This window comes from Corapipo altera, unplaced genomic scaffold (genome assembly GCF_003945725.1).
Source record: "Corapipo altera isolate COAL_440 unplaced genomic scaffold, ASM394572v1 304, whole genome shotgun sequence".
NCBI lineage: Eukaryota > Metazoa > Chordata > Aves > Passeriformes > Pipridae > Corapipo > Corapipo altera.
Genome location: NW_020885050.1, coordinates 251093 through 278200, shown reverse-complemented (window position 1 = coordinate 278200; position 27108 = coordinate 251093). Strand labels below are relative to the sequence as shown.

General features: G+C 47.2%; 1 protein-coding gene across 12 annotated transcripts in view; it reads right to left on the bottom strand.

Annotated features, from left to right (window-relative positions):
• The window catches only part of CAMTA1 (calmodulin binding transcription activator 1), a 224746-nt gene that overhangs the window by 20503 nt on the left and 177135 nt on the right, over window positions 1–27108 (bottom strand). For 9 of the 12 annotated variants that reach the window (XM_027668697.1, XM_027668700.1, XM_027668694.1 and 6 more), the window contains 9 exons: window positions 22313–22453; window positions 18287–20139; window positions 17179–17305; window positions 16291–16425; window positions 3966–4105; window positions 3518–3714; window positions 3092–3170; window positions 1915–2230; window positions 1018–1541 (listed from right to left, as the gene is read on the bottom strand). In XM_027668697.1, coding sequence (XP_027524498.1) covers window positions 1018–1541; window positions 1915–2230; window positions 3092–3170; window positions 3518–3714; window positions 3966–4105; window positions 16291–16425; window positions 17179–17305; window positions 18287–20139; window positions 22313–22453 — 3512 coding nt within the window. The other 3 variants (XM_027668701.1, XM_027668702.1, XM_027668703.1) reach the window with 3 other exon arrangements.

Below are 27108 nucleotides of genomic sequence, written 5' to 3'. Positions count from 1 at the left end.
ACTTGGTTTTCTGTCTCTTCAGACAAAGCACTGCAGGGTTTCATATTCCCCAGACTCCTTTTTTTTTCTTTATGGGGAGCCCACAAGAGATCTGGTGAAAGGTTAATGTCTCTGGGTCCTTACTCTATGCTACTGACAGCTGTCACTGGTATCTTGTTTCCAAAGGAAAAGTGGTCTCGCCACTCTTTTGCTGAGATGTGCGGTAGAGCATGACATGACAATAAAGGCACATCAAGAGAATTTAAAAACCTTGGGACAACACATCATCAGGAATCCACCTAAATGATATCCTTCAGCCCACCGAGGTTCACAGAATTCTTAATACCGAGAACAGAAAACGGTTCTTGTTTGGCAGTGACCTGCTTCATCCGTGTTACACCAGCCAGAGGAGAACATTCAGAGATGCTAAGGCAGCACAGGTAAGGTTGTGCTCCCATTACTTTTTTTGCTCAAACAACCACGGTATCTTTCTCCCAGTGACTACTTCTTGTGTATCTTTCCTGCTTCTCTTGTACTTTTACATCCTCTATTCCATACCTAGTGTGATTCTTCCTTCCTCAAAGCCATTGTCTCTCCCCTTCTCCACCGTTACCTCCTTGCCCTCTAAAGTGCAGTGGTTTCATCTGCACCCACAGCACTACCCCTCTCAGATCTTCTAGTCTTTGTAGGGACTGCTGCTCAGTTCCCAAGGGACTATGGGGCCACCTCAGTCTCATGTACTGCTGTGAGCAGAAGGTTCTGCTTTTTTCCTTTTTCCTTGCACAATTGCAAACAATTTTGTGCATTCTGTACAATGTTGAAGTTTATGCTAGTGCACGATCCTAAATGCTAACCATTAGCCTTTGTGTCCAGATTGAAATCGGAAGAAAGTATACATTGACTGTGTAACCACATCCTTTCTCCAAGTAAAATTTAGAGTCTCTAGAGGCCTCCACAGGAGCTTCTCACAGCCAGGCTCCTCTGTGAAGCCACCGTGTTCTCTGAGACCGCTGATCTTGGTGCTGTGCATATGTTTACCTGCAGTTCATCCATGTGGTGTAAGCAGTCCTCATCCCCTGCGTTGTCTCTGTAGGACAAGAGCTCTGCATCCACCATCTCCCTGTCGGCCATCATCAGCACATTCATCTGCTCCCGCTGGCGTAGCCGATGGGTTACAGCATCCTTCCCCAGGGCAGTCCCCTTCTGGTTCCCTGCCACCTGCACTGCAGACACACCGATATAAATGTCTTTTGGGTTCCATTTGATGCCTGCTTGGCTGCCAGAGCCCCGGTACCCAGTAACTTCTGGGATGTGCTGGGAGAGCTCCCGGCCATAGTCCCTCATCCGTTCACTGGGGCTGATTGTCTCAGTGGAGGATTGCTTGGAGCTGGAGTTCTGCCTCCTAATGCTCGGCTGCTCCAGGCTCAGTGCAGTGGAAAGCAGCTTCTCTTGCCGGGCTTGAAAATATTCAGGGCTCAGCTTATGCTTTTTGGGTGCAGGGTAATCTTTCTGAGTCTCACTGCTGTAATAACTGGAAGGTTCTGATCTTGGCCGTCTCAGCTCTGGAAACAAACAGATCAATAATTAAAACTAAACGTGCAACCCACGATCACTATAGGAAAATGAACAGTTTCTGCCTCAGAGCTGCAGGGTGAAGTTTGTGCCATGATCCATGACACCCAAGAGGATGTGCAAAGGGAGTAACAACCACCAGGGAGGAAATGCCTCAACCACTCCCTAAGATACATGTCTCTTTCCAAAGCAGGCATTCGCTCCTCTTCCTGATGCTTATGCAAGTGAACAGAGCACAAGAAAAGAATTAAGTATGGACACCAGGGCTACAGGTGGCATCTACTGCTCAGGTGACCTCCTTGCTCCCACGTTTTCACATGTCAAATGACAGCAAAACAGTGCATGCCCTCCAGTTTGTTTTACCTGTGTTTGTACTGGAAATCACTGTGACTCCCTTCTGAGGCTCCTGAGAGGCAACAAGCTCACTGTGCCACTGGGACACCCAGTTCTCTGTGTTGGAGTCTGTGCTTGAGGGGCACTGAATCCTGGGGTTTTGCCCAAGCTGAGTTTGTTCATCTCGCTGTAGTTGCTCCAAGCACTCTGCCAACTTTACATGGCCCCGAGACCGAGCAATGGCCAGTGGCAGTCTCCCAAGGGAGTCAGGAATAGAGATGGCTCGGCGGTCCCACTTGTACAGCACAACAGCTGCATCCATGTGGCCCAGGGCACATGCCCACATCTAAAGAAGAAAAGGATAATTGACCCATTGGGTAACCTGCCTTCTCCTTCCTTTCTTGATAATACAGTGGAGTCTGGTCCCCAGCTCATGGAAAAATGACTCTGATAAACATAACCATGACATGCTTGAAGCCAGCAAATGACTTTTATAACTGTCCCATCTCAACAAAAGGCCATTACAGAGGACCAAATACATGCTATTCTCTCCTACAACAGAGAAACCTCCATCTGCCAAATAAAGCTGACAGAGTGACAGTTTTTTATTTAGCAATAAATTTTGGGTTGATTTGGGGGTTTTTTTTTGTGACATTGGCATCACTGCAGAGACAGAACAGCCTCATACGCAAAGGAATCTCTGAGGTCAGAAACATGCGGACAGGACCAAAGGTTGAGAACAATAAAATCAATACTCTGCTGTTGTAAACTGGAAATTTTGGTTCCACCTGCTTTGGCTTTTTACTTGTCTAAGTTCTCAGTTATGATTTCATGATTCCAATGACCAAGATATTGTAATGACTTTACAACCTCTACAATTATACAGTCACAGAGAACAACGTGAAAGAAGTCGTGCAGAGTTCTTTTTCTAGCACGATAGTGGAGACTAGATATTGTGTAAAACACACACCAAAACCACTTGTCTGTCCCCTTTCCTCATGTTACTCAATGACAAGGTTTTGTTCTGTGTGCTCTCTCAAAACAAAATGCCAGGAAGTTGACAGCACCATGTCTTACCACGTACAGAGCAGGGACACACAAGAAACATCTACTCTCCAGAGAATGAAACACATTAGGAAAACAACACATCAGAAAGAACTCCAGAGGGTCCTCAAACTCTTTCAGAAGTTTCAGACTCTGCTCTTACCAGAGGAGTGCAGGAGAAATGATCCACATTCAAAGGGTCAACTTCCAGCTCCAGATCAATGCTGTCTGCATGTTTAGTGCTGCAGGGGAAACAACAGAACAAATGGTGCTCTGTAGCCATGTCAGGTTCATAGCCTAAGCACAGCTTTACCCAATGCACCACACCACAGAGAAGTGGCCACACACATGCCCACGACACACGTATTTACTCCAGACAGTGCCCCCACCAGAGACTTGAAGAGCATGATACATCCAGTGACTGGACTCGCTCTCTCAAGAGACAGGTCCTGTCAGATCAGGGGATGGGAAGAAGTTCAGGGACTTGACTGTTTGTACAGGACAACCAGAAATGTGGACTGAGCACAGTTTATGTATGCTTCTGCCACGCCTGTACTGAAACCCCAGAGTCCAACGGACTGGGTCTTACCGCCATTTGATGAGGGTCTGGATCAGTGTAGCATAGCCCTGGGCAGCGGCTAGGTGGAGCAGTGTCATTCCTCGGAAAGTCTTTGAATGGATCAAGTGTTTGGACTTTGCCCAGCAAGCACGACTCATCATCTTCTCGCACACCACCACCACGCGGCTCTCAAAGCAGCTGCCCAGGGTCCCAGTCCCAGAAACGCACTGAAACACCACACATATCCCAATTTAGCCACGGAGAGGAGCTGCGACCTGCCTCAAGTAGGCAGCCTTCTGCCTCTATGAGTACTGAGACAATGGCCAATGCGACTGAAAACCAATTGCTATTAGACATCCACAAACCAGATTTATTATTTAGGACGAACCATAATCCTTTCTAAACCCCTCGCCCCAAAAAAACAAACTTTGGTAAGAAAGCATAAAGCTGCCATTTCTGGACACAGCGGGGTTCATACCTGGACCTGCGTTCCACCGTTCCCACTCCCATTACTCCCGCCTCCTACTCCTTGCTTGTGCTGCTGGGAGCCTGTCATTTCAGCCATTCTCCTCTCCATCTGCTCAAGTCGTTCCAATATTGACATCCTGAACTGGTTATCTAAGTGGGAGAAAGCCAGAATAAGGATTTTTCCACGGAAACCAAGCTCAGGCTTTGACAGCCAACTGCAGGAAGCCACAAACAGCTATCCTGGAAGTCACAGAGGAGATCTGCTCTGCTTGGCAATCCACACGCACTTGCCCTGCAGCATCCTAGCTCTTCAAGTTCCTGCAGCAACCCTTTGACTGCAATTCCAGGGAACTTCCATACAGAAAACAGACAGAAAAATGAAAAATGCAGGCAAAAGACAGATCTCTTTCCTTGTGAGTCCAGCTGTATCCACACAACAATGGACAGGGGTAATGCAGGATCTTTGAAAACACAAATAAACTCTAAGCAAATATACCCATTCAGAGAGCATCAGTAGGATCATATCTGCCATTTAAGAGTCATTCCCCCTACTTTACAAGAGTCCTGAATTCAGCTTGGCTCGCCTCCTGGAATCATGCAATAGTGGTACCCGGAGGAAAAAGACTCTTCTGCTTCCTTCTGTGCTTAGGAAAAGGAGCCTTTAACAGGGCACTTGTTCCTTCCCTGGCAGGCTCCCTTTCTTGGACAACAGCTTCAGCCAAGTGCCAGAAACAGAACTACCAGAAATCAGTGTACAGGCATGGACAATCCCATAACACCATTCTGGAAAGCAGTGCAACTCTGGAGCCCTCTGGTCCCTGCAGAAGTCTCAGGTCTGTGCTACTGATTTTCTCCCTGTGCTGTAACATAGCACTATCCTACAACTACCAATGCTTGAATGGTGAAGCAGGGAGATTCAGACAGGTTAACAGATCACTATATTGTCGACCATTGGTATGAGACAGCTCGGGTCCACTGGCTGGAGATGTCCCCTTCTCACCCAGAGGCTGCTGTGGTTTAACAGCAAACAAGAGCTCCACTCCCTTCTGGCCAGCTTCAGCACCCCACCCTGGCTGCTCAAGAGCCAGGGACAAAGGACTGTGGCCTCCTGTCAGAGGTACACTCACTAGTCCAAACCACTTATAATTAGTGCCTTATTAATCCTTCAGTTGTGTGAATTGCAAAGCCTCTGGGAAAGGCCTGACAGCTACATGAGGAAATACCCATTGTGCTGATGCAGTCTCAGGGCCCTCTCCCCCTGAGCTGTGGTCAGCACACGGCAGCAACACACGTCCTGTTTGCCCAGCAAATCTTTGTTCCAGGAGTGCTGCAGTGTGCTGCAGTGCAGTCCACGCCGCTGTCTCCTCCCTCCCCATTGCCAGGCGAGGCACGTCCACTGCAGAGACTGGCACAGACCTGGCCCCAATGAGCCCTCCCCTCTCGCTGCAGGCCTGTGCAAACACAGCCGTGACAGCTCAGGCACCTGGGAAAGTGGCCAGGTTTGCTACGCAGGGCTCCTTTCTGCACAGGTAATGCCACTCTCTCTAGCTGGGTACCAGTACTTGCATGTTATTAGAGCTGAGAGTGGCAACACATGCTGGGTACTGGGTATCGCATCTGAGCCTTCAACCTCATACAGGCAAAAGCAGAATCTTTTTAAAAGAAGAAATTTGGCTTGAATCAGTGTTACAGATCAACAAGCCCAGGGCTGCAAGATTCTGTGGATTTGCTCTTATTCATTTAGAGGTCAAGAGAGAACAATTATTTTGTACGCCTGGAAACAGAAGAAAAAACTTTTTCCAGTAAGATGTAGAAGCACACTGTGCAGATTAGTATTTCCCTCCCACCCCCCCTTTTTTTGTTTCCAAGCTGAAACCACTGTGAAACAGAACTAGAGGGCCCTACGTTTGTGTCTATTTTCCAGATTCTTCTCTCTGGGCTCCATGACCTGTAATGAAGCCTTCACCTTTCCTGATTCCAAGCTAAAGATCCTGAGAACTTCCTGTAAGTTATTGTCAGAAGACTGAAGTTACCAAAGGTATGTCTGTCACCCGCACTGTCCCCAGATGGAAACACTTAACCAAAGAAATAGAAGCAGGGAACTTTTCTTGGGAAATAGAATTTCAAACAGCATCTGGTATTCCTACTGAGACACCTGGCAGTGCTCCTGGAAAGTATTTAGGGCAGGACTACCTGATTCTGACCTAATCAGGCAGGTTAGAAATATGCTGCTATTAGTAAAATGAGAAGTGGAAACAAACATTCTGGAGTGCCAGCACAGTGCGGAGGGAGTCGGAGCCCTCTCAGTGTGTAGCAGAGACTGCCAGCATTCACCCAGCTCAGGGCACACCCTCAAATCAGAAAGCTCCAGGCAGCAAATGAGGTAAGTGGGATGGCAGTGCAGGGACGGTATTTCTGTGCTCCCCATTTCTCAGGTGATCATCACTGTGGCCTAAGCAGCTAGAACAAAGCCACAGCTGATGGCAATTTCAAAATTATTTATGTATAGTGTTTTCAAGGGACTGGTCACTTGAAGTGCGTGCACTGCATTGGTCTACCAAAAAAAAAAAAAAAAAGGGGAGGGGAGAGAGAGAGAGAATGGGAAAAGGCACACAGCAAGTAGCTATGCTGCAAGAGCTGGTACACCCTTAACAAAAGAAAACAAGGACACTTTAAAGCACACAGGAACAGCCAAGAGACAGGACACCTTCCCTCAAGAATCCCCCTGGACTCAGCGATGAAGTGAAAGGTTCCTCTCCATCACCTAGCCCTGGACACACACTGGATTAGCAGCATTTGAACCATGGCCAGCACAGTTCACACACTGCTAATGAGCCAACAGATGTACTTTGCAATAACTCAGAGATGGGCTATAAGAGCCATAGGACTGAATGTTACAGGTATCACTTTGAGAAGTTCAAGACCCTTTATCCTGTATTATTTCTCATTTTGCTAGTCACAATCTTTTCTGTCTTGCTCATTTCAGGGGTCTGTGCAGGGCCACTTGCTTAGTGGGCACTGAAGTTACAGGAACACAGTTTCCACATCCTTGTCTTTTAAGCCAACATAAGATCTCATGACAAGAACCTCTCTTGCAGTGCACTGAAGACAACAGCTCAACAACATACAAATCACTGCCCAAATAAGCTTTTCTCCTGTTATATTTTACAGGAAATCTAGACAGTCCCAGTACAAGGAGATGTCTCACATTGGAAGCACCCTCGCTCTGTCCAAAGGCAACAAAGATGCACGACACAAACATATTCACATATTTACATATACATATATATACACTATTTTCCCAAGGACTCTGCTTTTGATAATAGAATTTAATATCTTTTCTTGTGAGCCAAAAAATTAGATATTGAGTTTTTCCATTACGTATCAAATCTAAGAAATATTACAGAATTCTTTAGGAAACTACAGAGAGCATTTCTGAAGCTGTTCTTAAAGGCTTCCTCCACCAAAGGTGATGCAAATAATCACATTTCTCTATCTCCAAGACATCTCACAATTCCACAGAAAACATTCTGAACATTGTATCTTTTCTGGAAATTATTCCTCTTCAAATTTAACAATAACAATGTAACACCAAAATTACTTCTCACCATCATTCCCTAGCATAAGAGGGTGAGGTGGTGGCAGCCTGCAGGGAGCTGAACAGTCCCAGCAGGGAGGGACCACAAAGAGCAGCTTGGTCAGATTTTGACCAGTACTAAGAAATTGGTTTGAGTCTTGTACTCATTTCCCTAAAACATGAATCATCTTTTAAGTGCAGAAAAAGCTTCATTTTCATTTGTACTGTGAGAGAGCTTACTACTGATCACAGTAATGACAGCAGGTTATGCACTAAACATTTCTAGAGATGCAAAACTATTTGGTACAAATCCTCTAAGGCTACATGGTTGTTTACATCAGTTAGCATCTTACAGAGCTACAGTATGTATGCTTGCACAGTTATGCCCAGACAACCTGGATATTGTTTCATGTTACCAGGTTTTCTTAGCAGAGATCATTTAATCCAGTACTGTTTTCTTAGCCCAGATCCCTTCATGATGAATTGAAAGCAGACCTGTACCAACGGCTTGACGAGCCCCCACGGTAGGCACGGTGAATGGAAAATGCAGTGAGCAAAGTAGTTAGTTTGGGCTCCTAGATTCTGGAAGTTACACCTCCATTTTCTCCTGTGGTGTCCTCCAATAAACACTGAATTTCCTCAGTAAGAATCTAAACATATGCCAGCCACTTACATGACACAAGTTTTCACCAGGGGCTGCAGAAGCACATGCCTTGTGCAGCCTGACAACAGCTCCTGACTGCACAGACCCTCTATTAAAAGGGGAACTAAAACACAGCACTTGCAAATGCTTCACCTACACCCCCCATGACAACCCACTCCTCTGCACGGCCCTCCCCATCGTCTAATCCGAAGGCCTGTTCCAAAGACTCCAGAATTTCTGGTTTTGACATGCATGCAGTGTCCCCAACAGGTAGGCACAGCTCAGCACATGTTCCTGCATCAGCTCCTGCACTTCCTTTGTGTGGTACCCAAAACACCACCATGGTCCAGGGCATGGAGCTAAGAGGATACCAAGGCACAGCAGTGAGTGACAAGTCCTCCTTTGCTTGACAGGCCAAGTTTAAGAAATTAGCATGGAGAGCTGCTTTTCTAATCTGTGCACACTGCTGTACTGGACAAGTACAGATTCCAAAGGATCTTTTGTCCTTTTGCCATGCAAGCTTCAAACAGCAAGTGCCACTTGTGACTCGGCAGTGCAGCTAGAACTATTACAGGGGAAATACTGCTGAAAATACAGACGAAAAAGAAATTGGCACTTTTTAGCAGCGAGTGGTGTCTATACCACTTGCTCTTTTTTCACATTCTTACCTGGAGGTTTGGGGTTTTTTTGCCATGCTGCACAACCAAAATGACAGACAGTATCTGACTGGAAGGACTAAAGGACGAGAGTCCACGCTTTCCTGCACATTCCACGGGGGGTGCATCTGCCCAGCATATAATTATTCCCCCACAGCTGTCTAACCACTGAACTAACGGTGGTGTGTGAGATCTGCATCTGCACGTGTTCCAAGCACTGTGCTTAAATACTCTAGCAGGAAGAAGCCACACTGAGGGCTCTGGCTTCTCAGCATGTGCCGTTTCTTTACCAGCACCGTTTGTGTTAAATCACTCACTGCATGAGCCCACACAGACTGAACTGAACAAGTGTGACAGCTGAGCATTGTAAAAATAACATGCAGCACAAAGACATTTTTCTGTTTTGCGAGCAAGACTCTCCATATTCTCTCATCCAGGGCAAGCTATGGGTGGGGTTGGAAGCAGTGTAAGGACACATCACTCAGAGTGCCACTGCTCTGTTCCTGTTTTCCAAATCATCTGTCACTGGTCTATAATATCTTGCTCAATTTTTCTATACAGTACAAACCCTGAACACCTTCCATGTCGCAGTATCAATTTGATCTGGCTTAGTACTGATTTCTGAGATATCAGTGTTGCAGGAACATCTATTTCTGAAATTAAACTGCCATAACATCCTCAATGCACCTTACGAGAACCTCTCTTCAGCAGCAAGTTGTTATAGGTCATGATCTCTATCAGCAAATGAAAGCACTTAAAATTTTTACTTCGTATTCTAGGACAAATGGGTATCTATGCTAATGAGGGAGGTCACTTCCAGGCCTTTTGATTAGCAAGAAATGCCACAACTACCGAGGCATGAAATGAGGAAAGCACTGTGCATAAAATGAGGAAAGCACTGTGCGTACACTCTGAGCCTGAAGCAGCAGCTGAAGAAAGTCCGTGCCTTCACACAAGAGATGAACGCTACTGGGCATGGGCAGGAATAATGAAGTCATATCATCCTGCACATACAAGCATTGTCAGCGATTTTAAGCCATTAATCCACCTAGCAGGGCATGATTTCTTACTGGTAACTCTTTTTCCAAAGTTCTTCCAATGCTGCTATTACTCCCATGCCATCTGGGACTACTCTGTTCCTCTCTATCATCCCCAGCAGTCAGTGCTCCCTCAAAATAGGGCACTTTTCTTTATCATGACATTACTAGAAAAGAGAAGGAGGGTGGTTCAGGTTGACTTCTTCAATAAAGCACTTGCTGCCCTATTTTTCAGGCTTCTCTTCCTCAGGTCTTAGAGAGGGTGAGATTTTAATGCTATCTAGGAACAATTATTTCAGCAAACAAAGGAAGATTTTAGACATGCCATGTGGACTTCTATATTTTAGAGGTAGGGCACACTGCTAAAGACATCACTTGCATGTGCTGTTTTGTAACTTGTATAAAACGTTGGCTGCCTAAGGTCAGCCTCAGCATCTCTGGTCAGAAATGGGCTTTCCCATGGGTGCCAATATGAAAGATGTGCTTTTGGATGTATGCAAAGAGCAACAGCCTAGGAGGACTCTGCTCACCTGCACACAGTTACTACCCACAGCTCCTGGAGACTCCCTCCTCCAAGGGCTACGTGCTAAAGGAGCTATAAACAGGAAAAAACCACCTCATGCCACATTATGCAGTATCTGTGCTTACAGTACTGTGTATGTTATGTATGTACGTGTACAGTAACAATTTGGACTCAAGTTTTCTCTCATTAAAACAACAACCTCAAAAGTCACTGGAACAGGTGAGCAAAAGAAACTGAGATCTCCTTCACTGGAAGCTTTCAGAAAGTCTGACATCAGCCACATTTACCACATCCAAACTGGGAGTGACCTACAGGTCTCTTGAAGTCCCGTTCCCAGTCCCACTTTCTGATGAAGCACGCTGCAAAACAAGTTTTGTAATAACGTGGTGCAGAGTAGGTGTGTGCTTCCAGCATGCCTAAGATCCCCAAGGTTTGGGCTATCGACCTCCTCCTCCGCCAAACCAGCTGCCCCGAACGAAAGGCTGTGAGCTGGAGGCACTCAGATGTAATCTGTCCTGCTGCACACGTGATGCTACAATTAAAGTGCTGTCACAACTCTGAGTCTGCATCAAAACATCACCCGGGAGGGGCTGAGGACCAACGAGAGAGGGCGAGCAGAACGAAACACGACCAGGTCCTACAGCTGGGGGCACAGGAAATGGGGGGGAACAGCGAGCAGCAAGGCGTGCAGTTACGCTGGAAGTACAGCAGAGTGAGGGACAACACAGAAGCATGCAGATTTAAACCCAAACAACCACTGCATGACACACTTATCCTCTAATACTTACTGGAAGCAGTACCTTGTCACATCTGCACATCCACCTGCAAAAAGCTGGGGGTCTCAGACCCCTCTGTAGTCCCTCTACCTGCTTCCAGGTAAATAATATCACAACACTTGGTACCAGAGGACTGACCTGGGAGTCTACAAGGCATCAGCGGAGGCTCCAGCCAGCATCTGGCGCAGCCCTCTCAGCAGGGGCGGGCAGAGCAGGCTCCCCCCAGACCTGGTTGTCGTCTTTCGCATCCTCGCAGCCAGCTGGAGCTCCGCCGTGCTGCCGCAGCGCCGGCGGGTCTCAGCGGTGCCCCCCCCCGCGCCCCGGCGGCCGCAGCGGGCGGGCTAGCGCTGGCCGGCATGGCTCAGGCCGGGGCTCGGGGCGGCCCCGCCGGAGGACGATGCCGGGCGCCGTTCAGCGGCCGGGGGCATGGCGGCGAGCACGGCCGCCCGAGAACTGGAGCCGCGGGGCCGGGGTCGGCAGCCGACTCCGGGGGGCACGGGCCGGCATGCGGGGACAGGGCCACTCCTCGCCCCGCGCCCGCCGCCCCGCGCCCGCCCCGGGGCCAGCGCCGCCTCAGAGCCTCGGGCGGCTCGCTGCCGGTCCACGGCTGCCGCCCGCCCCGCCGTGCGCCGGAGCCCGCGACAAGAACCGCGGGGGCGGCGGCCAGAGGGCAGCGGCGTCCCGGGCAGCGCGTCAGGCAGGGGCTGGGAGTCGGAGGCCGCCCCGGTCACCCCGGGCGCGCCCACGAGCCCATCGCCGCGCCAGACACCCTCTCGCACCCGCAAGTCCCCGAGAGCCGGTACCCGCCCCGGGGCGCCCGGGCACTTTGCGGGGGTGGCGGAGCCCCGAGACCGCGCCGCGGAGCGCTCCGGTTGCCCGGGCGGGGAGCAGCGGCGCGGGGTCCCACCGCCACCCTCAGCCCACGCCGGGGCCCCCCGCTCCCCGCATAGCGGGATGCCAGCCCCGTCCGATGGGCTCCGCGCTCAGCGGCGGCCCGGAGCGGCTGCGGGTGGACGGCGGCTGCCGCCACCTCCCATTGTCTGCGCGGCGCGGCCGCCGGGCCCTGCCCCGCTCCGCGCCCGCCCCGCCCTGACGTCACCGGCCCCCATTGGCGGCCAGCGCCGTGTTTACAGCGCGGCCCCGGCGGCGGCAGCGCCCGCCCGCCCGCCGCTCCCTCTGCTCCCGCCGCCGCTCCCGCCGCCGCTCCCGCCGCCGCTCCCGCCGCCGCTCCCGCCGCCGCTCCCGCCGCCGCTCCCGCCGCCGCTCCCGCCGCCGCTCCCTCTGCTGCTCCCGCCGCTCCCTCTGCTGCTCCCGCCGCTCCCTCCTCTGCTCCCGCCGCCCGCGGAGCCGCCCGGAGCGTGCGGGAACACGGCCTGCGGCAGCGAGTCGAGCCCGGGGCGCGACATACCTGCGGTCACCTTCCCGCAACCAGGCTCGTACGCACAGTTCTCCTCACCTCGCTACACACGCAATATTTGTACTTTTACCAACTGCTCTAATAAGGCAAATTTGCAGAGCGTTAAAACGTGACACAGAATTCCGGAGAATGTGCAGTCCCACGATCCACAGAGGAGCAGCGAGCCCCACGGCAGACTCCCCGGGGCAGCAGGACATGTTCAGTCATCGGCCTGAGAACAAACACTGACATCCCAGAGGAATCAGACGTCTGACCATGAAATCAGGCTGGCTCAGAAGACAACACTCAGCACAGAAAATTGAATGCTCCTCGCATCAATTCACTCACATTATGGTCAAAATGGAAAAGGGCAGTCTGGGAAATGCAGTCAGAGCAGTAGGAGACTGGCTTCCTGAAAGTGTCCTTGACAATGGTGTGTGAAAGGAAAAAAATCCCCCAAGAAATCTCAGCAGGAATATATACAGAACAGACAAAGCCTCCATACTGCAGAGGAGTCAGGATAGAGGAGGAGGAATAGAAACTTGTTTACTGTGTTGTCACTAGGAAGGAGCAAGGTATCATAGTCCTCTATCAATGCTCACATGTCCCAGTGAGCTGCATGGCAGCCCTGTAACACGGTACAAAACATTTATTCCTCTTCTCAAAGAGAACCCAAATAGATAATCTTTTATGGTAGAATCCAAGATGTAAAGTTAAACATCCAGTCACCTCCACCCAGATGGAAAGATGAGTGAAGAACAGTGATACTGTTTATGAACATGAACTTTTTTTCTACCAAAAGTCTCTTACAGCTGCAAAACAACATTTCTAAAGACCTCAGTGATACTGAACACATCTCTCCTACCTGACTGTTGTCTTGCATCTCATCACATCTGCATGCTAAGAAGGGCATCTAGTCCTGCTAAATAGGCATGTGCCATGGTTTTTGGTGATGAACATCTACCACCTTGCATGCTTACCACCACCTTACAGAAATCATGTACCTATCAAACTGTGGAATGCCACAGGTAGCACACGCACACTGTATGGTCACAGATAATGTGAGTGCGTGTGATTCCATCCACCTCCTGCATGCCGAAATGAGAGTTTGGATACCACTGGTATGGCCATGTCATGCTAACATGAGTGAGCCACCAACTCCCCTCGGTCTTTTTTATGTTTTCCAGCTGGGAAACTCAGCCAGATCATAAACAGAGAACCCAGCAGTAGTTGAAAGGCTGCCTGTCAAGTGCTCCTGCATCAGTGCCATTTACATTCAGTACCAGTCACACCTTTGTCCATGCCATACACACTTGACTCATCAATACACACATGGTCTGCCCCTATTTTTAAGTTCTGCCCTCTTTCCTGCAGATGCGTAAGTGTAATGCCAAGAGCACCCATATCCATTTCCCTGGAATTTCTGATCACATCCCACACCAAGGAAACACCATCTCTTCAGACACTTTATGAAAAGCAGCAAAGACTTCAGCGGAGGGCAAACATACGTGCTTTCCACTGGGAATCTGCACTGAAATGCCTTTATAATTTGTTATGCATCTGCCATAAGAAGATCTCTGCCCTTTAGTTCATAAGGGGCCTCATTTGCTTTTCTGTTCTTTCTTAAGAGAATCTCTCTACAGACAGCAAATGAAAAGTGAGGTCAAATGGCTACAGAAGCACATGATGGCTTCAGAAAACTGACAGTTCTACACAAAAAAAGAAAAGGCTGCCAAGTTTATGAGTACAAATCAGGATCACATGGGAGTGCTTCCTTTACGAAGAGGAAGGCTTGCTTTGAAAAGAACACCACTATTCCAATTAACTAGAAAAAAAATGCAAGAACATCAGCAGCTGCTGTCAAGTGCCCATTTGTAAAAGATCTAACTCATCCATGGAGTAAAATAAGGAAAACTCAGACTAAAACAAGCATGTCTGTGTATAGGCCAGAACAGGGTGCACTATCCTTCACGGCACAGCAGACATGGACAGAGGAAGGAGCCCTTCAGAGGATGGCACCAGATATGCTGCCACCTTCAAAATCCTTCTCTGTGCATTCCTGTACTTGGCTCGATACAGTCCTAGAAGCACCAGCATGGAAGAAAATGGTCTCACAACACTTCCCAGTCATTTGCAGGACTGCTCCCTGATCCCAAAGGCCAGTACTTGTGCAGTGCTCAAAAAAACCCAATTTTTGTCTTAGTGTAAGTGAAAACATAGAGTTCACATACGGGATGCCTTTAACCTTAAAATAAAGAGATTTGTGGAAGAGAATTGTTTATTCAAACTTAGGTGAGATGGAAATTGCTTGTTCTTTTCCTATGCTATTCCTGAGGTATGACTGTTAACACTGCCACCTGGAATCATGAACTGTATTTTCACAGTGTGGTGCAAAGGAACTCAGAGTGTTCCACTGAGTTAATTCAAAGAATTTTAAAATTCCTGTCAATATTTTGTGACTACAAATATTCCTTGAAAATCTTCTCTCAAGATTACATAACAGGCAGTAGGGCAAGGATTTTAAGCAGGGAAATTAAAGCAAACAGAGAAGACAGGGATTTGTGTATTTATTCAATTGATAGAATCAACTCACATTAGCTTATACCTTAGCTAGCTAAGCTAACATTTGTTCTCTAACAACAAATGGGTAGATGTTGCTGGTCCTTTAAATAAGAGTGTAATTTGCTCCCTTTGGAGCATTGTGCATCAAGGCAGAGGCTTCAATAAGTCATGGTTAGTATAATTATTCAGTCTTATTCCCTGAAGGGCCTCTGCAATGCAGTGGTCCTCTTACTTTTTTTTTCCCCCTCCCTGTTAGCAATGCCCTAGTTTGTTCACTGCTGCAGTTCCCCTCCCTTTCACCATCACAACAGCACAACAATCTCTAATTGGGAGCTGGCCCACTAACCAAGAGCTCCCAGACAAACTGCAGGGGCACCAGAGACAGCACTCACAGCCACCTTCTCAGCTCCTCTGAATTCATCAGCACTGAGGGAACTGTCAAACAAGGGGTTTGAAAACTACCCATGTAGCGTGCTACACCGGAAAGATTGCTAAGAGCTGAGTATCAATCACATCACACAGTGTCTGCTGTACTCCACAGGCAGCAGAGGCCTCGGTGGCAGATGAAAAACACCTGCAGACTCTTACAATGAAGTCAAGCAAACTCGATTTTGATGCTGAACATAAGACTATGTGTACTTGCTCTTTAAGAGCCATTTCCATTTCTGTTCGCAAGTGTTCCTCTACAGTCATGTCACAAACCTCTCTTTACTCTGCAATACCACAGTGCTCTGTCTCCACGCAACTCTTTGGAGGCAGGACCACCCCAATTTCCTTAGAATGTCCCTCTTGTATGTCTCAGTATCCCCCCACTTTCTGCTTAATAAATATACAGTTTTCTAGACAAGCTCAAGTTTTAGAGTTCTCAGGAAAGACAAATCCAGGGTAAATGGTTCTGTCCTGCTAGGGACTGGGTAGTCCTTGTTTCAGGGAAATTATCAGCTTTCTATTCAGACAAAGAAAACACCCCTTTGTCACCAAAGACAGAACATTTTGTTCCCATGGAAAGAACTAGTAAGAAATTTCAGTGAGAGGACTTTAATATTGCCACAGCCCTTTCCCTCAGCACAAACTTGCACCTCTACATATTCTCCCCTCTCCTCCAGGAGCTGCTCACAGTCCTACATTTGGTAAGCTTTCTTAAAGAATATCACACTCTTCTTACCGTCCAAGGAGAGCCAGTCATGCTGGGAGGAAGGCAGGGTTGGCAGAGCTCTGGCTTTATATTCAAACACCACAGAATTGGAGATGATCTGATTGTTGAAGGCAACTTGCAAAGTCACGAGCCCAGTGTCATGAGCTAAAAGGAAAGTGCATGTGGTAAGACAGGACTCCACGCAGAAACCCACGGCAAGGAATTATCCTGTGGATATCCCCATGTGCTCACTGGGCTGAGAGCAGGTGAAGAGAGGGGGCATTTGACAATATTTTTGGGACTAGATAACTGAAGAGTCCAAAATCCAATCTGTATTTTCAAACATGGGGGTTTTAAGCTCAAGAGTCACCTAATGGGTTGTTTTGGCAGGAGGCAGAATCACGTGTTTCCAAAGATTAACCAGCCTCACTGCATTTCCAGTGGGAAGCCAAGGCCTAGCAATGAAGCCAAGTTATTCTGCATCCACTTAAAAGTCACATACTGAGGGCCAGCACTACTGAAAATCTCTGTAGGGGGGCTGGAGATATTCTCATCCTCTGTAGGGGGGCTGGAGATATTCTCATCCTCTAACAAGGACAAAGGGTAAAATGTAGGCAAACTGAGTCAGCAGAGCAGTGAGTGCACCCCTAAATAAGTCTTTAATCTGCTATTTCAAAACTAAAGGAATGCTTAGCATTAGTTTAAATTACTTCAAATTATTATTTTAAAGTTAATTCAGAGATTCTAAATAGTATTTGTTGTGATCTGTTGTGATGTATCAAGATGTCAAATTGGTCTTCTCACACTGTCTAGGTCAAAGAAAAAGGAAAAGCTTCTTGATGCCTATGCACTGCCTTTCCCAGTGGGTCAGGACATGAACATTGAAAACACCCGCTGTAGGAGAGCGGTGCTCCTTACCTGGGCAGTAGCAGCGCAGTACCCCTGGCTGAATTAAAGATGCAGGCACTGAGATCTGATCGAACAGACAGCTGTAATTATTGCTGGCTTCCTGCCACGGGCCGGTAATCAGGACTTTTACTCCTCCCTGTGAGGAAAAAAAGGGAGAAACCCAGGCATGACAGGAGAGGCCATGGCAGAGCGGAGCACGGCTGGACGGCGCTCGGCCCCCGAGGGCTCCCGGGGCTGACCCGGCCCCGCCGCCCCTTCCCCGCGGCCGTGCTGCCCTCGGGCGGCCGCCAACGGCAGCGCCAGAGCCGGGACACCGAGGCCGCCCGGTGCCGGTCCCAGCCCGGTGCCGGTCCCAGCCCGGTGCCGGTCCCAGCCCGCTGCGGCTCCTCCCAGTACCGAGCTCGCCCTGCCCGCAGCGAACGCCGCTCGGCAAAGGCCGGGAATGTCCGGGCGCAGCCCCAGCACCCTCACGGGGCCGCATCCCACTGGCAACCGGACAGCGCTGCTCAGCGGGAACAGGTGTTACACACCTCGGATAGCACACAGACACAACACTGCTCCAAGGCCGGGCTCATAAAAACACAAACGATTTTTTTTTTATTCAAAACAACCTTCCTCTCCCATTAGTGGCTCAAACAGCCTCTTTCCTCCCACATTCCTTCACATCAGCAAAGCCTGTGCTGCTGCCATTTTCAACTTGCAGGACATGCGACTGATTTTGGAAAGTCAGTGAGATGGAGGGAAATGCTCAACTCATTAAGGCAGTGCAGGTCTGGAATTATTCTACTAAGAACATCAGAAACATTTGCAAACTCTGTTGCTCTAACATGGCTAGGTAGCACCATGAAGCCATTGCATGGGAAAGACTTTGCTTTCAATGAAACATTACGTTTCTGTTCAGATGCTTCCTAAGTGAAGAAAGGGCCCTGTCAGGGTAACGAAGGGCTTAATTAAAAGTATACTCAAACAAGCAAAAGGCCCTGGATGCAACAACTTGGAAGAGAAATATTTTAAAAGCCTTGTAAAAGCTTTAACAAAACCGTTCTTGTGAGCCCTTATTAACAAGGCAAAGAAAGATAAAGCAGTAAACATTACCAAGTAAAAGCCCTGGACTTACCTCAGGGTAAGACCATTCTGGTGAATAATCTGTCACCATGAACAAGCGCCCACTCTGCTGCAGCAACCCCAAAGTGCCTTGTGCCGCAGCTGCTGAGACCACCTCAGCCACATGCATGTAGGCCATGGTGCTGGCTCCATTCTCCGTGCTGCTGAGCTGCATGTTGGCCTGCTGAGGACTGCAGCAAGGAATGCACATTTGGGCCTGGTTGTATGTCGCTCTGTTACTGTCTTCAGGCTGAGACAGTCCGGCACTGTCACCTGACACCAGCTGGTGTCCATAGAGAGCATTGCTCCCACCTTCTACTGATATGAAATCATTAATTAGATCAGAAAACTGATTGCTGAAGGAAATGTCAAAGTGGTCCAAGTTAAGCTCCATGTTGGAGGAGTTATTTAAGCTGGGATGGGCCACGGGATAGAGTCCTTGTACCATGTTTCCTTGGAGAATAGGGAGATTGTTCCCATTCCTGATACCCCCATTGGACTCGGGCTGCAAGTAGTGTTCTGTGTTGCAGGCTTGAAGATCCTCTGATTTAAGTAGATTTTCATTTCCTTCTGCCTGCTGGGAGGTCTCCATGGGAACTTCAGCTTCTGCAGTCATAGCCTGGAAGTTTGCTTGGAACTGCATGAGCTGGAGAGAAGAGGTGGACTCTATTCTGGTTTCCACTGTGCCATTACAGTTGGAAGTGGTTTGGGACGAGGACTCTGTTTTCACATTGGGGATTCCTAACGTGTTCACAAATGAGCTACTTGTGTCATTCAAATTGTTGTGAGTGTTTTGCTCAAGGGGAAGAGGTTTGCTGGCATCCTGCAGAAAGAAGCTGGGGGAAGGGGTCTGATGAACATGAGGGCTCTGGACGGTCTGATTGAAGCTGGAAGAATAGTCCTTGTTGGAGTCAATGGCACTGAAGTCCATCTGCTCCAGGGTGGTACTTGGGCTCAGACCTCCTCCAGATGGAAGCAAACCTGAACCAGTACTGAGGGTGAGTGTGTTAGATGCAGAAGTGGAAGAAAATGCTTCTTTGGACATCTGTTGTTCAAAAGATGTGTCCTCAGTTTTAATTTCTTTTGTGAGGGTTGTATTGAAGTTGAAGCTACGTTCTGTTGTGGGTGACTGCCTTATGTTGGTATTGATGCTGTCACTTTTCATACCTCCTCCACCATAAGTCTGCCCTTGCTTGGGATTGTTAAGAAAACAGTCTGGGTCAAAATTCATGGTGGTTTCTGGAATTTTTCTATTTCCTTCTAAAGTTGTGGAGAGCACAAGTTCCTCGGAGACAGTGCTGGGTAGCATTGACAAACTCTCCGAACTTCCGGTTGGAAAAGCAAATTTGTGTCCATCTGAACTCACAGCAAGTACCAGTCCTTGTGCAGCTGCATCTGAGGACAGAAGATGTTGATTTGGGCCAGAGGTGGGTGACATGGTGTACACAGCTTCACTGGTGACTTCTGACATAAATACGGTGGCACTTTGTGACAAGCTTCCCATAACTGATGCTACAGCCATACTGGACACACCAGTGACAGCTGGGCTATCTGCCATATCTGGGTCGCTGTTTAACCCACTGCTGATGGACACGGGAGAGTTCTGGGTCGTGTCAGGGACCTCCACCTGGTTGGTGGAAGAAACCTCAGTGCTGTTTTGATGAAGCAACACTGGTTTCGCCACTTTGCCGTTCCTCTTCTCTCGGCTGGAGGCCTTGCCATGACTGTGCTCGTTCTTGCCTTCAGAGACATCATTATTTTGTACCTCTGAATGAGCGCTGTACCCACCTGTCCTTGGTTCAACCTTTGGTGATATGATGCGGTGTTTGGCACTGTTACACTTATGATGCACACTGCTTCCCGCCCCTGTGCCAAAAAACAAAAACATTTGCCATTCAGTAAATACAAAATTAAGACAATGCTAGTTGTGTATCTCATGGTTGTAGCAAGGGAGAGCTATACTTATACATGCGTGTGCAAGAGAGAGTGAGCACACGTACGAGACAGCAAAAGCGACTTTGGAAATAAAATAAATTGCTCACCGGTGCCAGATGTACAGGTCCCGTCCAATGCACTGCATGCAACGACAGCAATCTTACAACAGGCATGTGTGCACCCTTACCCTCACCCCATGTAGCACCTGTCCCCTTCCTCCCTGCCCTGATCAGGCAACATGTTAGGAGGAGAGGAACTGGCATCCGTGACAAGTCGCTGAGTTACTTAGATGTGCCCAATCTCAGTGCAAAGTCTGCAGAGCAAGGGCTGCTGCACAGGGCCCTGTTCCATCTGCCCCACGGACAAGACCTCAGCCCCCATGACGCAGATACTCAGCTCTTCATGCTGGCTGATGTTGAGAGGTTTGACAATTGCTCCTGTGGGGTGGATGCTGACTGGTAACCTGGAGGTGACAGACGCCATATCATGCTCCTGTCCCTGGCATCACCCTGCCACTTAGAATTAGCCCTCACCTTCCTGTCATCATTGTGTCTATTACAGTTGCCAATCAAATTATTGAAGAAATAGCACATTAGCCATACAAAGCATTCTTGCCTTCCCATAAGGATGGTGATGTGTTTCTCTGGCTCTCAGCCGTTTCCGTGCTGACAGACAGACACGTTGTACTCTGGGAGGTGCACGCAGAGCACATGGCCAGCATTGGAGCTGCTGAAGAATACTCAAGCAAGGGTCACCAGAAGACAGTCCTCCATAAATTAAGCCAGCCATCACCTTTACTGGCCTGACAGAAGGTAACATCACCTGTATTCCTGGGAGCTTGGAAATCAGGCATGATGAAGTAAACAATTCTGTCTGCAAAGGCACCTTAGCCAGAAACTCTGGCGTGGGGACTGTTTTTGCTGTTTAAAGAAGAGCAACCCATTAATTTTTGATGTTTCTTTCCTTAATTGATTAATTTCCCCTAGAATGATGTAAGAACATTAATTATGGTACCGTTGAATGACTAAAGAGGGGAAGAAGCCTCCTCCTTATAGCTAATGGCTACAGTTATAAATGCCTGGGCAACATAAGGCACCCATGTAGCCACTGCAATTTGCTAAATCTTTTGTTCCTTGTCCTTGAAGGGGAACTTCTCTATTATGTGCTCAAGATTTGAATGTGGTCACAGAGTAGTTCAAGACAGTGTTTTTGAGATTAAATGCAGTATTAAATCTCTCTATTCTCCTAGGTATAGAGATGAACAGGAACAAGGAAAAGGCTTTCACACTGCTGTATTTGTGGATGACAGTAAGGAATTGGGAATGTGTGTGTCAATGTGCAAGCGTTACAAAACAAAGCAGTACTGTTATGTTAAAAAGCACTGAGAAGACTTAGCACAAGACAAAACATCAAAGGGAAGCATAAAAGGATTCATGTTCAGATCTGCCAGCCTGGATCAAATGCTGAGCCTTAAGGGGTGAATTTTAATCCACATTCAGGTATTTCAGAGGTCATCATTCTTATTAAAGTCTTGATTGTATAATGCAACTGCTCAAGAAAAGAAGAAAAAATAAATCCTTTGAAGCACTGACAGCTTTCCTTTATAAGTTTTGCTAAAGACTAGTTAATGTGTCATATACTTTAGTTGAACAAAGTACTAGAAAGGGGTGGCTATAAAGCAGAAGAGTTGGAAAAGTGAATCACTTAGCTTCCCCCATCTGTATAAAATGCTAACACTAAGGATGTTGTTTCTTGCTGCTGTAGTCTTCTTCAAAACAAAGTAATCTCCTTTAACAGGAAAGAAATCTGTATTTTCGTGATACCTAAATAAGACCTGTCTTATCCCAGTGATACTTTGTAATTAACTACCTGAGCACTTCTTCAACAAAGTGCACTGCAGGGCAAGGAATTCAGAGAGTGAAGTTGCAAGAACATTAGATTTTGAGGCTTTGGTAACAGAATTTGAGCATGTAGAAGAGAACATATCCTTTTGAGCAGGTCATATGTGGAAGGCATTTATTGGAACTAGCACCTCAGTACTACAAACCCTGCTGCCAGTTTGGATGAAGCTGAGCAATGTTCTGTGCCCTCCTGAGGTACTCACCCAAGGTACCAGTGCAGAGACAGTTGTGTGTCCGAGGCTGGGGCTTGGTCTGGTGGCTATCGAGGATCTGCTGCACGAGCTGTTCCACTGAGAACCCTGAACTGCTGTTGCCATTGCTGCATGTCCACTTAATGCCATGAACTGCAAAGAGAACAGTAAAATTTCCCATCAGAAACTTCAAAACCACGCCAGAACCATCAAAACCCATTCCTGTTGCTTTTTGTCAGAACTGAAGGAGACCTGTAAAAAGCAACGGTAATGGTTTACTCTGCTCCTTGGTATTCATAAGCTTCCAAATGCAATTCCTGAATTAGGTATATACCAAGGAAAAACACCTCAGTAGAGTATCTGGCTCTTTTTCAGTCTGCTGCAGACAGGGACTGTGCACCTGCAAAGACTATCCCTGTAGTGCCTGGAACCTTCACTGGAAACCCAAAAGCAACAAAAGACTTGGTTGCATTGAAGTAAAACAGTACAGTTCCAAGGAGCATTTTGGAACCGTTTTCTGTCTAATATGAAAACAAAATCAGCTTTATAGTAAAATCAGCAGCCAAAATACACCAGTGTAACAGCACATGCAAACCTTCTGCCAGGTCTTCATTGTCAGATCCTGGCTGGCAGCAGTGAAGACTGACTCATTTTTTGGGAGCGACTAACAGACACTGTGTGAATTCCTCTTCAGATTTGGACAACCTCTTAGTAATTTGTGAAAACGGACAGGAGGGTGATATTGCAGAACATGTTGCAAACTGAAGGGTTTTTTCTTGGGTACTCTCTGGGCCTGATAGCTATTTAAATAAGAGTGCAAAACTGCATGCAGATATGTGATTTGAATAAAGGCTCCCTCTCAGAATTTTTTTTAGATGCAGAATTTCCCATAACAGTGATATTTGCAACCTGACTTACAATGGAAATAGCACTTATAAAATATTTTATCCATAATAACTGACTCAAAGCATCTTCTGTCTCCTTTAATGTCTCTCTAAGCAATTTATATGTGCATATTATTTATTTATCCTTTGTGTGCATCAGAGTTCATGTGCAGATTTTGGAAAGTGCTGCCTGGTAACATCATTTCCAAGGTGTTCTCATGCCTGGCAGCTTCTTTTCAGGAGTGTCTTTGCCATAGTCAAGCAAGGCACATTCCTCGCATGTTGTGTTCTAAAACCCTTAATCAAAATATACCAAATCAAAGTTAAAAGTCCCACAGATCTAGGTTTTGTAGTAAATGCACAGATCCCTGAATGGTGACGGTCCCTGATGTGAGGGCGTAAAAAGCTAGCAGCAGCAGGTTCTGGTATTCCCTAAACAGCCAGGAGCATCTGCAGGGCTGGGGCACAAGCTGCAAGCAGCTTCATGTCATGCAAGAATATCAGAAGCAAATGAAAGCATGTTTATGACAGCTAATGACCATGGTCACAGGGGTAGCACATCATGTGAATCTCCTGTTCTCTTTGATGCTGCTCATTTAGTGTGTCAGACACGCTGCCAGTGGAACAGAGTTCCTGGATCTGCTCTGGGAAGCAGTTTTATTGCCTTTTTTGTTACTTGTTGCTGTATTCCCTCATCCCCACTGATGTCACTTTGCCTAACTGCATCTTGTCTTGGTCTAGTTTTATATTACAGAATTCATATTTCTACTGGCCAGGTTGGGTAACCTGTAGAAATACTGTAAATAAGGTTTACAAGTATTCTTCCTCATATCACTATTTAAAGCGTGCAGATAGTTTAGTAATGAGTCCCTCTATGTTTGCTTCACAACCACATTTATTGTTATCGTACCCAACAGATTTTGCTTTCTAGTACATTCACAGTTTTGAATTTCCTCTTAACACTCCATCTCTATTATTATATCTGTTTAAGTTATATACACTTGCCACTTCACTACCTCCACTCACATCCATTTTGTTATTTAAGGTACATTATTCTGTCACCTGTGATATTTTGCCTAGTAAGTGATGTTCAAATAGCAGTTTTGTCAAAGATACATTGACAGTGAGGTATTTTGGATACTTCTGGCTATATGACATAAAGTTATTGAACTGTAATTATTACTGAGAAAGTTTGCATTAAGTCATTTCTTCAGAGGTTACTTCAGAAATGCTTTGCTAAAGAAGTGAGCTTGCATTGCGTTGTTGGGTACAGAAAGTCTGTTTTACAGCAGGATGGCAGAGTTTGCTCCCTACTGCTGTGAAATCCTGGGATGAGCAACACATCATGGGGGCAAGTCTGGGAAGTGAATCATGACTGGTGGTTTGTGTATTCACAATGATGGCTCTTAAGTCTGAATCAAGCTGTGAACTGGAAGCCAAGACATAACGGATGGACCATGTCCATTATTTTCAGCATAGCAAAGTCCCATCAAGGATCAATTGCTGCTGAGGAAAGGTCTTTCTCTAGTCTTGCTCCAGCTGATCCTAAAGGGCTCCGGCTCCAGCTTCTGTCCACGTGGTGTCACTTTTTTTTTAGTACTTATGCTCCCTGTATACTATGAAGGTTATAAAATAAAAAGGCAGTGAAGGGTGACAGATTGCAAAAAAAGAATGTCTGGATGCTTAATGCAAATTATCCACTATCTTGGCACATCCAATATGCAGATTTCTTCCTCCCCCTTTTAAAGAAAGACTCCTGTGCCTGGTGAATTGTTAGTACTGAATACCAAACACTATCAAGATGGCTTTTAACATGTCACGCTTGGCTTCCTGACACATAATGAATCAGCAGGAAAGGAGATTTCTATAGGGAAGAAAGTGTATTATGAAAGGAAGGTTAATAAAAAGCATACACACACACTCTTCCTGGTTTTTAGTGGTTCAAAAACCGAAACCACTGCAGAGCTATGTTTGACTAAATATAGCCATAATGTATGAATACAAAAGGAAAAAAAAAAAGATTGAAGCTTAGCAGAAATTCTGGGAAGTATTTTAATCCAGATTCCTGTTCAGACTCCTACTGCACTTCCTGATAATTTCAAATTAAAGCTCTGAACTGCTTCAACACTTTTCAGTAATAGCATGGAGGGATCTAAAAGCTGCTGCATTACAGCAGCAATGCATCCCTCCTGCCACCACACCCTCTGTGCAGCAGTGCCTGCAGCACAAGGCAGTGCAGCCAGGGAGAGTTACTGGTGTTTCACTGGGTGCTCAAAGGCGAGAAGTGAGGCTGCGGGAAGGTCTGCTACTCAGAGAGCTAATGCTGCTCCCAGCAGAACTGCCTCTAGCCTCTTTTTGTGAGCATGGGCTCTCACCATTCTTCTCTTTCTTCCCTTTTGAAGAAAACAGGACAAAAATAGTGGCCCAGCAGCTCCTTGTTCATTAGTGCTGTCAAGACTTCAACCATCATGAGCAAAGGGATGAAAAATGATCTGGATTACCAGCAAAAAGGCAGCTCAGAAGCCAAGGGAAGCTTGCACACAGAAACATAGGATTGTCCAGGTTTCTTACAACCCCCTGGCTATTTCTGCCTCCTTCTTCTGCTGTCCTCCAGTCTTGCAGTTATTTTCCTCCTTCCCATCACCTCAAGCCTATCTCACTGTCTCACCTTCATTCTAGACCCAACAGCTAAAACTGTTTCTCTCTCTGTGGTTTCTCCACCGTAAGCAAAACTTGTCTTTAAAACACCCTCCCACATTTAAATGTGATAATTTCACCCTTTCTGCTCTTAGATGTTTCTCTTTGCCATTTCAAACATTTTATGCTTCCTGTTTCTGTTCCAAAGATCTTGCTCTTTCGTACCATCCACCCCAACACAGCTTACACATGCATATACATGTACACTACATGATGAAGCTATTTCCTACACCCTGTGTGCTGCTTCTCTGCCCCAATTTGACAAGTTTTTGTCTTTTGAGTAACAACAAGATCTCCCACATGAAACAGGTAAGTTGGACTGATAAAGCTGGAATATCTGGAATCATCAAAGTTAGGTTTCTGTTTCCCTCTCCCTCTTGATGTATCTTGATGGCCTGCTGCAAACCCATGTTTCAGAGTCCTACCCTTGGCCACACCTGACTGACAAAAAATGCTTTTAAAAATCCCCAAAGTGCTGCTGGAAGGCTGAGCGGGTCCTTTGTCCAACTGCCCATTCCCAACTTGCTGCCCACATCCTGCTCCACCAGGTCTTGACGCTGAGAGGTGTTTCCATGGCAATGGTCAATTGGAAATGGCAGCCTTGTCCCTTCAATTTTTGCTGCGTTGGTGTTGACAGAAGTAAAGGCCTTGCTCTGATTTCTCAGTTTGGCTGAAGGAGATTTCCACTAGATTTATCCCTTCATACTCAGACGCCCACACTCATTCAGCTTTGATTTTCCAGCCTTCCATTTTCACTCATTACTGGTTGTGAAGGACAGGTTTCCTGAGCCTCACTGCTGGGGATGGCACCGTTTCCTGTGGACATCCCCCTCAATGCTATTGCCTTTGCATGGACTCACATGGGTGCTTTGTCTCCAGTTGTTCTTCAAAGGGATGTCTGTCTTCCAAAGCGAGCCCTCCCCTTGAAGGTTTGCTCAGATGCAGAGGGATGCACACAGGGAGTGGGCAGTACACTCGGTGCAACATCCCTTGGAGGGGACCAGTGGGACACGACTCTTCTGAAGCTACTTGGAGTGGGACTCCTACCACTATTTACAGACACCTGAAGTCCAAGGCTGCTCGCCCATGGAGAAGCAGAGCCGAAGCCACCTCTCTTGCACAGCTCTCTCGTTCCTTCCGTGTGGTGCTCGCCCTCCTCCTGCGGCTCAAGGGCACCATTGCCATCCTCCTCCTGCGGCTCAAGGGCACCATCGCCATCCTCCTCCT